This window comes from Palaemon carinicauda, chromosome 42 (assembly GCF_036898095.1).
Source record: "Palaemon carinicauda isolate YSFRI2023 chromosome 42, ASM3689809v2, whole genome shotgun sequence".
Classification (NCBI taxonomy): Eukaryota; Metazoa; Arthropoda; class Malacostraca; order Decapoda; family Palaemonidae; genus Palaemon; species Palaemon carinicauda.
The window spans coordinates 61,264,502-61,279,501 of NC_090766.1; the positions used below are offsets into that span (position 1 = coordinate 61,264,502).

Consider the following 15,000-nt stretch of genomic DNA (forward strand, 5'->3'; position numbering starts at 1 on the left):
GCGAAAGTTCATTGATCTCAAAAGAACATGGATCTGCCCATAGAGACGGTGTCACGAGTTTGTTTATGTATTCGTTTTCATTTCCTTGAAATATTGAACTTGGGAGATAGGGTGATAAAAGTGTTTATGGTACTTCTCAAGACTCAAGAGAACATTAAATCAATCCAGTGTTGATTTAGATAATCCTTGCACCTTACATATCTAGGATTGCCTAATAGAGTTCATTTTTATATATAAAATGATATGTCATTAGATTTAAAAGGATTGAGGTGGCATTTCAAAGGATATTTGGCGATTGTTGAACTAGCAAATTAGCAAGCATTTTGGATGTTGTAAATTATGGGGCGTGAATTCTCAAGACTCACGAGAGCATGATATCAATCCATTGTTGATTTAAATCATCCCCCGCACCTTACATACATATGATTGCCTAATAGAGTTCATTTTTATATATAAAATGATATGTCATTAGATTTAAAAGGAATGAGGTGGCATTTCAAAGGATATTTGGCGATGGTTGAACTTACAATCTAGGAAACATTTTGAATGTTGTAAATTATGGGGCGTGAATTTGAACTTTAATAAAACTCAAAGTATAATAAAGAAGTATTTTGAAGACAGCATTGTTCTCCTTTGCATAATACTAATACGCGGAATTTATTTGGTTGTAAGAATCTTAGAACGGCTTCTAATATGATTTTATCTCCTTATTGTATAAAAATATAGTATTCACTCACTGCACTTTGTTTCTTTCACGTTTTCCTCATCATTTTCTGTTTAAATAGATTTATTAGATTTACTCTGGTTAAAAAAGGTAAAGTTATAACACCTCAATCGCTTTCATCAGTAGGCAAATGCATTTCTCTTTCATTTATGATCTTGAATATTGTACTACCGTTACATGGGTATAAGTAGTACGCATGAATGAAATAATTTTTAAGGCTAGATTTCATTGGCAAAGGGAAATATATTTAGGTAGTCTCAGTTGGGTGTTTTTGATAATCTTACTCTACCATTTTTTTATATTGTCGTTTTTTTTTTTTTCGAAGAATGTAGATTGATAATTTTTAGAAAGATGTTTCATAGAGTCTGGCTTCAGATAGTATGATATAAGAAATTGGAATCAGTACTTACTTTCTGGTGAAAATAAAACGTTCACTTATGTTGGTTGTTCGTATTCATAAGCATATTCCTGTTAGTGTATGTACGTGTAAATGTTTGTATAATTACCACAATACTGTGTTAATTCTCATCACACACACACACACACACATATATATATATATATATATATATTTATTTTATTTATATATATATTTATATATATATATGTATATATATATATATATATATATATATTTATTTTATTTATATATATATTTATATATGTATATATATTCATCCATAGGTAGTCCACTGCAGGAGCAATACCTCATACATGACATTCTAATCGCGTCTGTTTATGCTTTGATGCCAGTCTATACCCGTAAACGATGGTAACAAGGCGTACAGCTTCGGTCGTGCATGTAATTGTTAGTGTTCTTTCCTTACAAGTTGTGTTTGATGCATATCTTAGAATATATGTGGCAGGAGAGAGAGAGAGAGAGAGAGAGAGAGAGAGAGAGAATTTCTCTTTAATTTGAAAAAAGATAAGAGTAATCATAGTGTGAGGATCAATACTACACAGTATTCTAGAAGTTTTATTCCAGCTGTTACCAAGTTGTGGAATGAGCTTCCTAATCGGGTAGTTGAATCAGTAGAACTTCAAAAGTTCAAAGTTGGAGCAAATGTTTTTATGTTGACCAGGCTGACATGAGTCTTTTTATTGTTTATATATGACACATCTGTTTTTGACGTTGTTAATAATTTACATAGGACATATCTGTTTTGACGCTGTTACTGTTTTTAGAATGATATATTGTTGATTTATTCTCATCATTTATTCATTTCCTTATTTCCTTTCCTCACTGGGCTATTTTTCCCTGTTGGAGCCCTTGGGCTTATAGCATCTTGCTTTTCCAACTAGGGTTGTAGCTTGGCTAGTAATAATAATAATGATAATAATGAGTCACTGCTTAATTTTTTAAGGCTCTTTGTTAACCATTAGAAGCAATTGGTTGTCTATTCCCTTATCATCCCATTACATTATAATATAGAGGCAATAAATATATACATTTTGGGCACTTTCCAAGAGAACTAGAAAGAGTAATTGATGATTTTTGTCGATTATTATTATGTTAGTGTACGGCCAAATATTTAGATAGAGATGTACACACACGTACCCCCTCTCACCACGGTTTGATTACTCCCTCTCCTCCCTACCCAAGAGCTGAGCCTGACCGGAAATGTATATATATATACACATATATATATAATTATTTATATATACACACACACATATATATATATTTATTTATATATATACACATATATATACACATAATATATATATATATATATATATATATATACATATATATATATATATATATAGATATAGATATATCTAGATATATAATATAGATATAGCAAGTCATTTACTCTTTATCATATAGAGGAGATATGTAGGTGTTTCTGGTTAGTATTTTTTATTCGTATTTGGGAATACCAGAATGAAGAAGTAGGTTCTAATAATAGCTGCCCACGAGAACCTGTTTTGGCATAATTTTTTTTTTATATAAATAAATCCACAAGACGAGAATATATATAGACTCGGTTGAACTGTGTAATCATGACTGGTTTAAACTATGCTATTAGGTGTTGGAATTGACTTTTATTTGTGTGTATTAGGTGAAGGTAATAGGAATTAATGTGTACCCTGTTAGCCAACTCTTAATTGGGTGGTCGGGACCTAGTCCTTATGTTTTCTGTTTAATGCGTTGGGATGGTATGTCCACATATCTGTTGATAGTGTGAAGTTGCCTGGTTTCGTAGGTTATGTAAGGTTTTGTAAAGTTCCCTTTTTTTTTTTTTAGAATTTTTATTCAATTAATTGTGTCACTTATATGACATGTGGGTTAATGGCTAGACTATATATATATATATATATGTGTGTGTGTGTGTGTATATATATATATATACCTGTGTATATATATAATATATATATATATATATATACCTGTGTGTATATATATATACATATATGTATATATATATATATATATATATTCATATGTATATATATTCATAAATACATACATATATATACACACATGTATATACAAAATTTATTTATATATATATATATATATATGTTTCTGTATATATATTTATCTTCCTACGCCAATAGACGTAAAGGGCCTCTATTATATTTCGCTAGTCGTCTCTATCTTGACCTTTTAATTCAATACTTCGCCATTCATCATTCCCTAAGTCCTCATGATTGCGTTACTGTTTCTCCAAATCACGGTAATTACTCAGCTGTTTACAGTATTAGTAACATCTTTATTTTATGAGTTTCTTTTATTACTGTAGATCTGAAGGATTTTTTATTTTACGTTCATGTAAGAAGACAAATAATTCAATTTTTCATGTGTATAGTTCTACGAAAAGATATCTCAAATTGCAAGACAGTGTTACAAAGGTCTGATTATCTGTAGGTACTTATCGGCAATAGTCCTTGATACATTGCATAGTTTGATATGCCCTTAGTCTTGTATTCTCTTCTATAATTCCCCATTGGCGTGTTATGGATTCTCTAATCACAACCGGTGGTTTGTATGTTAGTTTATTGTGCATCATTTTTACACAATTTTCATATTTGTTATTGAAATGTATTTTAACATGATTCATAAAGGAATAATTAGTCTTTTTCTGTTCGTTTACGCATGGGAGAGAGAGAGAGAGAGAGAGAGAGAGAGAGAGAGAGAGAGTTACAGGGACTTATAAGGATTTTGGATGTCTCAGACTTTTTAGTCCATCTACGGAGACTCCATTTGCTCTTTGGTGGAGAAGTTTAGTAGCATTTAGGGAGTCCTTATGATCTTATCTAAATTATTCTTGATTTTATTTACCGTGTTACTGTTTACTACATCCGCTGGAAGACTGTTCCACGTATTAGCTATTTTGTATGTAAAGACATCGCGAGAGAGAGAGAGAGAGAGAGAGAGAGAGAGAGAGAGAGAGAGATTAAAAAAATTGGTAAATCTTGTCACAAACGATTTCTCATTTCGTCTTATGTTCGTTTTTAAAATGAAAGTTATTCATTTACTTTTTAATGTTAACTTATTTATTTTACAATAAGAGTTCACCCAATTACTGGTATGAACCTTATTTAATGGACAATGAAAGTGAAGTTATTGTACTCTCAATTCGATGTATGTAACTTCTTGTAAGTTATACCTTCAAATGTTGACCGTTTTCTGTAAATATTAACATTTTCTTTCAGTTACCCAGGAAATAGTATAGATCCGTTTTCTTTACTGAATGCAAGGGAAACACATTAAGAGAAAACGTTACTTTCTTAAGATGAGTGGGTAACTTACATAGAATGTCAACTTTTTACGTTCACCTATACATTTAAGATATTCAATTCATTCATATCTATATAACAGTTGTGGGGTCCCTTGAGAGGTTCTAAGAAGACTAACTGCTCAAAAATACCGAAAAGTAAGCTTCTTAATCGTTTAACTTTGTAATTTATGTTGGAAAACTGGAACGGGTATGATATTCTGTCTGTGTGGAGGACACTTTATCACTATAAGATTATAGGAAACGTGAATGAGATGGGAATGTCACGTCACAGAGGTCTGTTAATTTGATGTGAACCGACAGATTTACTGTGCTTAACTCTCTATCTCTATACCATGAAGCACTGTATGAATTTCACCATAAATTTGTTGACAAGTGAGCATACAATACTTCAAGCGAATGTTATATGCAAAAGCCTGGGCTTGTCTGATTTGATAAAAAGAAACAGTGCCGTAAACAAATCATAACAAATATGTGATGAATATTGCTATAAGTTTGTAGATAAGCTAATATTATTAAAAGGGACGCAGTGAGAAGAATACTCATAGGTACAATGTAAAATATATGTATTGAGAAAAGAGCTTATTATCTGACCTATGTCTATTTGTTTTATTTTGTGCACTGTTGTTTGAATATCTATCATGTATAGATTACCTAATTTGGCTCAGTGTTTTTTTTTTCGCTCTGGTGTTTATTATTATTATTATTATTATTATTATTATTATTATTATTATTATTATTATTATTATTATTATTATTATTATTATTGTCACTATTATTATTATTATTATTATTATTATTATTATTATTATTATTATTATTATTATTATAATTATTACTAGCCAAGCTACAACCCTAGTTGGAAAAGCAAGATGCTATAAGCCCAAGGGCTCTAACAGAGAAAAATTGGATAATCAATTAACAATAACAATATTCCGGAGGTCAGTGGAAAATCTGAGTACTTAGGACAAAGAATAGAGATCATATTATTGATATGAAACGAGAATCCCTATTAGATTATATGACAGTGACTCTTAAATCTGTTTGCAGTAAACTGAGAATCCTAAAACAGTGGTAGAGAATACTAGATCAGCCAAGGTTTTAAGGAACTTACAGTAAGAGTATTTGATTTATTTGTTGATTAATAATTGCTTTACAGGTTATTTTGTTCTCTTTAGTAGCACCAAAGGTTAAATGCCTTTTGTTAATTACACTGTGATAAAAATCAAACTATTTAGGAACCAGTGAATGATGTTATTTACAAGGTAATATATATATATATATATATATATATATATATATATATATGTATGTATGTATATAACACACCCACACATATATATATATATATATGTGTGTGTGTGTGTGTGTGTGTGTGTAAATATATATATAATGTTTATATGTATGTATGTATGATTTGATCGCCTGTTGTCATAACTTATTGATAATTTAGTGAATTGTGGTGTATTTTATCTACTAATACTATTTCCCTTTAAATTTCATATTTATTTAAAATTTCTAGAATTTTAATCGTATCCATCAACGGACACTTTTAGCCTTTAAAACACTGATTTATCAGAAGGTTTAAGTAATACTTTCAAATTACCATTATGAATTTAACCAAAGCTGAAACTTAACCCTCTTAACTTACACTCTTCTCTCTCCCTCCAGACCTGTCTCGAGCGAAGAGGAACCTGAGCAATAACTTACAGCGCTTCAAGTTCGAGATCATCGGCAACAGTCAGACGGACGATGAAATTCTCATCGGAGGATCCCTCAAGGAGTTCGCCAAGATCATCGACATGGTCGAGGATGAGAGGGAAAGGATGGTACGTATATATATATACTCTCTCTCTCTCTCTCTCTCTCTCTCTCTCTCTCTCTCTCTACTTTTTGTGGAGGCCAACCTGGAAAAAACTTTACAGATCTTGTAAATAAAAAAATTCTCCATGCATGTTGAATTCTCTCCTCTCTCTCTCTCTCTCTCTCTCTCCTCTCTCTCTGGAGACCAACCTGGGAAAAACTTTTTTGGTCTTGTAAACAAAACTCTCTCTCTCTCTCTCTCTCTCTCTCTCTCTCTCTCTCCACTTTTTGTGGAGGCCAACCTGGAAAAAAACTTCTGATCTTGTAAACAAAAAGGTCTCTCTCTCTCTCTCTCTCTCTCTCTCTCTCTCTCTCTGAGTTTTTGTGGAGGCCAACCTGGAAAATACTTTTCTGATCGTGTAAATAATATAAAAAGACTTATCCATGCATTTTATAAATTCTCTCTCTCTCTCTCTCTCTCTCTCTCTCTCTCTCTCCACTTTTTGAGAGACAACATTTGAGGGGTCTATCTGGATTAAAATGTTTTCTGATTTTGTAAATAAAGACTTATCCATGCATGTTATTTCTCTCTCTCTCTCTCTCTCTCTCTCTCTCTCTCTTGTGCGACAGTAACATTTAGAGGCCTCTGACCATATAAATAAGACCACTTATCCATGCACGATTAATTATTCTCTCTCTCTCTCTCTCTCTCTCTCTCTCTCTCTCTCTCATGGTAAGACAGTAACATTTAGGGTGCCCTGCATTCTTTTATTTTTTAGTCACGCGATCTTTGTCTCAAATGTTTGGTGTTCCCTGAAATTTTCTCAAAACTTCTCATCTTTATAAAAGCTAACATTATATACAATAAATGTAATAAATTAACATTACTTAAGACGTAATTTATAATGTAGATACTGTTATTGACTTTACCATTGAAGAAAGGAATACAGTTGCTCGTGTTTGTCTGGTGTGGCCTGGTATTAGGAATTCGACTCACGGTTTCACTTACCACAGGAGCGTAGGAAGAAAGCCATCCGATATGGATGTCACTTCGCTATTGTTGGTCTTACGTCATACTGAGCAGATAGCTGATTGATATGGAGCTGTTTATTTATTCGATGCTGATCTGTTTTCTTTATGTGTTTACTGGATAATTTGCTTTTTGTTGCGGATGCTAATAATGTGGTATGACCTCTTGTATGTTCTGAAGTAGATTTTGATGATTTTAGTTTTTAATTATTATAATTGTTTATATAGATTGGTGTTTATATAATCATGGGATTATAATTATTTATTTAGATCTAATGAATATATAATCCTCAAAAGTCGGAGGATAAGATTTTCGAGTGAATTTTAAGGTGCCGTTCCATTGAAGGTTAAATTTAGATGGTTCTAAATAATTTTATCCTCGTGAACATAACGCATATTTTTTCTCTTTATGTTGAATCGTACATCTACGCGGTAAAATAGTTTTCGCCCTTTTCCTTCAAAAGTTAGGTAAGTGTATTGTTACGTGAGTACCTACTGCCATAATAGATATCCAAACCCATTACTGATCATGATTGGCATAAGAAAATGTGGCATTTGTTCACACACAAAAAAAAAATCTTTGTTTACGTAACGTAGATTTGATTGAGCGCAGCAAATACTCTTTCGTAGCATATTCTCACGCCCTGAGCCTTTGAGTCGAATCGGTAATCTCCTCCTCCTCCTCCTCCTCCTCCTCCTCCTCCTCCCCCCCCCCCCCCCCCCCCCCCCCCCCGTCCACGGCCATAATAATCTAAGTGGATTACTTCGAACTAACCATGTCAGATGTTAGTATTTTCATGTTTGTTTACGTCTCGGAATTGCTCCAATATTGTTAACTTGTGTACGTGACCTATCAAAATGACGGCTAAATGTTTAGGTAGACACACATACACACACCACACGCACACACACACACACTCTCTCTCTCTCTCTCTCTCTCTCTCACCCTCCCCTCTCCCTCTCTCTCTCTCTCTCTCTCTCTCTCTTTCTCTCTCTCTCTCTCTCTGATCTGATGGACGAAGGAAGCCGAGTGTGCCTGAAAAGAAAGTTTTATATGATATATATATATATATATATATATGTATATATACATATATATGTGTATATATATATATACACATATACTATATGTATATATACATATATATGTATATATATATATCTAGACGCTCTTTATTATATAGGGAGGGAGGGTTATGCATCAACCTATGTGCGTTTTACATGGAGATATTAAAAGGTCTGTTTGAATGCCATAGACATCGTTGCATAAGAAGGGAATTACGTAAATCTCAAATCAACTTGAAGCGCATCACACTCCTGTGATACCCGGATGTGCCCCTCTGCCTTGTACGCCATTTTGACGCAATCATGACGCATTTTACTTGATGCATTTTGCTAAATGTCAATAAGAAAATTGCTTGAAAGCGGCGATTTCGTAGTCACAGTGCAAGCACAAAAGTTTCTTCGGCTTGACGCAGGATGTGAGAAAACTGTTTGGTTGCCAGGCTCGGTTCTCCTTCAGCTAGCTTTATGCGTAAATAGCTTTTTTATTGGACGTGATGAGTGTCGAGTTTGTTAAATTCATTTGCTCGTTTCGAGCTGCAGCAGCTTCTTTTCCCATGTTATTCCTCGGTCGTCTGTTCTTGCTCGCTGCCTATTATTATTATCATTATTATTATTATTATTATTATTATTATTATTATTATTAGTAGTAGTAGTAGTAGTAGTAGTAGTAGTAGTAGTAGTAGTAGTAGTATCACTTGCTAAGCTACAAACTTAGTTTGAAAAGCAGGATGCTAAAAGCCCAAGGCCTTCAACAGAGAAAAATAGCTAAGTGAGGAAAGGAAATGAGGAAATAAATAAACTACAAGAAAAGTTAAAAACAATATAGAATATTTGAAGAACAGTAACAACATTAGAATGGATCTTTCATATATAAACTATAAAAAAAAGAAGAAGAATAGAAATGAAGACAGAAATGACTTGGATATGTGAAAAAAAAAAAATAACACTCCTTATAGATGTTTAAAAGTTGCTCAGGAATGACAGAGGCAAGGGACAGTGCCATTGCCCTAGCAAGCAGGACAATGCCCTAGAGACTGACCAAGCCCTTCCCCACCCAAGCTATGACTAGGGAGGGTCAGGTATGGTCTGCTGATGCTCAGCAGGAAAACCTATCGGCTCCCCGAAACCCACCATCCTTAACTCACAAGGATGGTGAGGTTGCAGACACTACACGAAACTAACGATTTTGAGCGGGATTCAAACTCCAGTCTGGCGATCACCAGGCAGAGATGTTACCAATGGGCCATAATTCGGGTTTACTTTTTTTACCTTGGCAGTAATTATTATCTTTTTCCATCCCCATCACCTTACTATTCAAGTGATTTCATTCTCCTTATTTCTCCTTTTGGATAAAAATGTCCCATTTCACTAAGGCAGGCAGCTACATGTTTCCTATTCAAGGGAAATAAATATGAATTGAATTTCTTTTAATTTGTGAAATAAATTATTTATTATTTTATAAATACTATAGTATTTTCGCAAAATTAAACTAGGAATTAAGATTATCCATGAGGCATAGAAAATTATATTTTAAGGAAACTTTGATAACCTGTTTTAACCAATAGTCCAGTAACGCTAGATTTTAAATGTTTAGCTTTTTTTTTTTTTATTAGTGTCAAAGTTGTATATTTATTGATCACATTTAAGCGTAAAATAATGTTTTCATTCAATAAATTCTTCAAATGAAATACCTGATAGCGAGTAATAATTTGTTTCTTATATTTTTAATGCAAATGGAGATTAGTTCACCAAACTTTCAACTGGGCTTCCCAAGGCACTAGAAGAGTTGGAAGACCCAGGCCTTCATGGCTATGGACTATGAAGCATTATTATTATTATTATTATTATTATTATTATTATTATTACTACTTGCTAAGCTACAGCCCTAGTTGGAAAAGCAGGATGCTATAAGCCCCAGGGGCTCCAACAGGGAAAATAGCTCAGTGAGGAAAGGGAACAAGGAAAAATAAAATATTTTAGAAGAGCAACAATATTGAAATAAATATCACTTTATAAACTATAAAAACTTTAACAAAACAAGAGGAAGAGAAATAAGATATAAGATAGAATAGCGTGCCCGAGTGTACCCTTGAGCAAGAGAACTCTAACCCACTACCGTGGAAAACCATGGTACAGAGGCTATGGCACTACCCAAGATTAGAGAACAATGGTTTGATTTTGGAGTGTCCTTCTTCTAGAAGAGCTGCTTATCATAGATAAAGAGTCTCTTCTATCCTTACAAAGAGGAAAGTGGCCACTGAACAATTACAGTGCAGTAAGAAGAATTGTTTGGTAATTTCAGTGTTGTCAGGTATATGTGGACAGAGGAGAATATGTAAAGAATAGGCCAGACTATTCGGTGTGTTAGTGTATAGGCAAAGGAAAAAATGAACCGTAACCAGAGAGAAGGATCCAATGTAGTACTATATGGCCCGTCAAAAGACTCCAAACTCTCTAGTGGTAGAATATCAACGGGCGGTTGATGCCCTGGCCAACCTACTACCTATAAAGCATGAAGTAGAAGAGTTGGAAGATCCAGGTATACATGGCTAAGGACTATGAATCATGGAGTAGAAGAGTTGGAAGACTTAGGCCTACATGGCTGAGGACTATAAAGCATGAAGTAGATGATGATGAATGGAGAAGTATTGATTTAAAAACTCAAAATAGAGACGACTGGCAAAATCTAACCGAGGCCCTTAGACGTAGGAGAAGATAATGAGGACTTTTTAAATAGAGATTTGTTTTTAAGGATAAGTATAACCCCGTCAGACACAGACAAAAGCATTGCTATTTTCGTAAACTTCGTTTCCTTGAACTAGAAATATTGTTTTCTGAAAACAGATTTAAGACAGCAAGTGAATTCAACTCTTAAAGCCATGGGGTTGATTTTGTTATAACAGATGCGGGATGACCAAGGTTGCCTTTGATGCGGTTTTATCATTTTGTTTTTAGAAACTTTGGAAAATATGATATTACTACTACTACTACTACTACTACTACTACTACTACTACTACTACTTCTGCTACTACTACTACTCGATGTGATGTACTTCACTCAGATTTATGCTTGAAATAATTTTCTTTAATATATTTCACTGCTTCGTAATTAGTGCTTCAATTAACATGCGATTATATGGGTGATATATTACTGGTGCAGTTTTTTATTTTATTCCTTTTATCATTTAAACTCTTTGACTGGATTTAGTTGACTTGGGAAATATCCCGTCTTAGTCTTGAGCTTTTATCTATTCACTAGCTTACGCGACACGTCAAAAATGATTGCTAAATATCTAGATGGATATGCAGGCACACGCGCGCCCGCGGACACACACACACACGCACACACACACACACACACACACAAACACACACACACAGATTCAGCCCTCTCCATCCCCTTGTTCCTCCCTCTTTCCTAACTACAACAAGGCAGTTGTGGTTTCCGATTGTACTTCTGAGGATACCCCCTCTCATCGGTATAAATACTCCCGCAACCCCCCCCCCCACCCCGCCACCACCTATCCGAGGGACGGGGAGAGACAGAGTAGTTATACGTCGTATGTGTTTCTTCATTGAGAGAGAGAGAGAGAGAGAGAGAGAGAGAGAGAGAGAGAGAGAGAGGAGAGAGACCAAGTACATGTTATATTAATGCTATAACGCAATCTCCATCAGAAGGTATCAAATTGAAATCTTTATAAGGTGTCTATACAATGAAGAGGATGAAAAAGAGGTCTTTGTAAAATTCCGATTCCGATCTCTGATTGTCTTTCTTTTTGTAGTCTTGACACTTTTCATGTTCGAAAGAATTTAACCTCAATTATATAACCGAAGACTTTGTTATTCTTAAGGTCACGCTCTACAGATTATGTATTCCTGAAGGAAGCTTCGTTATACAGTATATTTCTCATCCTCCCCTATATAATAAGGAGCAACTGTCTGGTCTTATATATATATATATATATATATATTGTATATTATGTGTATATATATATACATACAGTATATATATATATATATATATATATGTATATATTGTATATTATATGTATATATATACATACAGTATATATATATATATATATATATATATCCTGTCACGCTGAACTGCATTTCCAAACGCATGCCTACCCGTTCACTCTCTGTCCCTTAGTGGGGGAGAGGGAGTACTCATACCTTGGTGAGAAGGGTATCCCGTGAGGTATAGTACACTCGGAAACCAGTCTCTCCCACAAATTGCCGAACCTGCGGGTTGTAGTTAGGAAAGGGAAAGGGGTGGGAACGGTTGAATCTATGTATGTGTGCGCTTACCTATTTGAATATTAAGCTGCCTTTTTGACTGGTCGCGTACTTTAGTTAATGAGTAAAACCTTTACGTTACGACAGAAAGTCATGATCAGAAAATTTTGTAAAATACGTAAATGCCGGTCGGATCCTTGTGTACTTTCGTGCTTTTATTGTGTAATGATCTTCTAATCAGGCTGTTTATTATTATTATTATTATTATTATTATTATTATTATTATTATTATTATTATTATTATTATTATTATTTCAAGTTAAGCTAAACTACAACCCTTGTTTGAAAAACAGGATGCTATAGCCAAAGAGCATCAAAAGGGTAAAATAGCCCAGTGAGGAAAGAAAATAAGGAAATAGATCAACTACAAAAGAAGTAATGTCAATTAATTTAAAAAATTTTAAAAGACATTAACAATATTAAAATATATTTTTCATATATAAACTACAAAAAGACACATATATCTGCCTGTATTCAAAAAGAGCCTTCTGTCACCCTGTTCAACAGCCTGTATATATATTAGTAACATTCCAATTGCACCAATTGCTTACAGTTTTCCCCCTCTTCCTTCCAGTTGGAGCGATCCTACGAGCAGATCATCGTGCCCCTGGAGACCTTCCGGAAGGAGGCCATCGGGGGCGCCAAGGAAGGTCGCAAGAAGTTTGAGAAACAGACTCAGAAGTTCTGTCAGTCTCAGGAGCGATACCTTAACCTCTCCACCAAGAAGGACGACCAGGTTCTGCAAGAAGTAAGTGACCGCATTTAATGATTTTATATATATATATATATATATATATATATATATATGACGGAGATTTGCTGTTAATCGGAAGTTCTTTATTTTTCCATCTTTTGCTAGTATTTTTATATCAGGTACTCGGGGAAGTACTGTAAGTACTTACATTTATTTATTCGTTTGTATATTGACGGTGATTTCAATTATTTTTTTTTCTTTTTTTTTTTGTCTGGTCCCACAGGATGAGCTTGAATTTAATTGCATATTGGTTTTTTTTTCTCTCGAATAATTCATAATATTAGATTTGTCGCTCGTTTTTTTTTTTCAATTGACTGGAAAGTCGTAGCTTTTTGGTTTTGCTCGTGAGTGTCCTAATTATACTACACTACTCTAAGAAATGTCATATTACGAATTTAAAACCTTCGTCGTTTCTGTCTCACACGATTATGCAAGGAAACGTGTGAAGGAATCATTGGTGTAACAGCAGAACGTTTGCTTATTATTTATCTTCTTCTTCTTCTTCTCCCTTTTGTTTAGTAAATTATATTTATGAGGGACATTGATACTCAAATGTTATTTCTAAGTTTAATGAATAGATATTATTGAAAATTCTGCCTCAGTATTGAATTAAATAGCTTTTGGGTGGTGTACAAATCAACATGGCATATACATCAAATGCACGCATTGCATATACATCTAAATATCCAAATTTTGGATCTTCCAGTTAAGCGCGTCATTTTGTGTTGGGAAAAAAAAATATCTTAGTTGGCCATGTTTACAGTTTCTCCTTGGAAGTGGACAATGTAATCGTTTAGATTACTTCTGGTAAAAAAACGTATAGTTTACTTATGTTAAAAATATTATAGATTACTTATGGTAAAAAACGTAAATTACTCTGGTAAAGAAAGATCGCAAAGGTTACTTCTGATTAAAATATTATAAATTACTTCTGGTAAAAGATCATATAGATTACCTCTGGTAAAAATAGTATAGGTTATTTCTGGTAAAAATTATTATAGATTACTTCTGGTAAAAATTATTATAGATTACTTCTGGTAAAAAAATATAGACCACTTCTGGTAAAAATTATTATAGATTACTTCTGGTAAAAAATATTATAGATTACTTCTGGTAAAAAATATTATAGATTACTTCTGGTAAAAATTATTATAGATTACTTCTGGTAAAAAAATATAGACCACTTCTGGTAAAAATTATTATAGATTACTTCTGGTAAAAAATATTATAAATTCCTTCTGGTAAAAATTATCATATATTACTTATGGTAAAAAATATTATAGGTTACTTCTGGTGAAAATTATTATAGATTACTTATGGTGAAAAATATTATAGATTACTTCTGGTAAAGAAATCTTATACATTACTCCTGGTAAAAATTATTATAGATTACTTAAGGTAAAAAAAATGTGTAGATTACTTCATGTAAAAAAAATCGTATAGATAACTTCTGCTTTACCAACTATCATCGTATAATATGTCCAATAAGATAATATTTAACTAAATGATAATGCTACTTTAATGGATATCTCATTTGTAAATATATAAAAGGCTCCGAATTGAGCGTAAATACAGAGGTA

The 15,000-nt window shown here is 33.2% G+C and overlaps 1 protein-coding gene across 14 annotated transcripts in view; it reads left to right on the forward strand.

The window, feature by feature from the left end:
• Graf (GTPase regulator associated with FAK) overlaps window positions 1-15,000 on the forward strand; it is a 279,938-nt gene that overhangs the window by 131,558 nt on the left and 133,380 nt on the right. For all 14 annotated transcript variants that reach the window (XM_068365407.1, XM_068365408.1, XM_068365412.1 and 11 more), the window contains exons 2-3: window positions 6,142-6,299; window positions 13,241-13,414. In XM_068365407.1, the coding sequence (XP_068221508.1) occupies window positions 6,142-6,299; window positions 13,241-13,414 (332 nt within the window). The remainder of the gene's footprint in view (window positions 1-6,141; window positions 6,300-13,240; window positions 13,415-15,000) is intronic.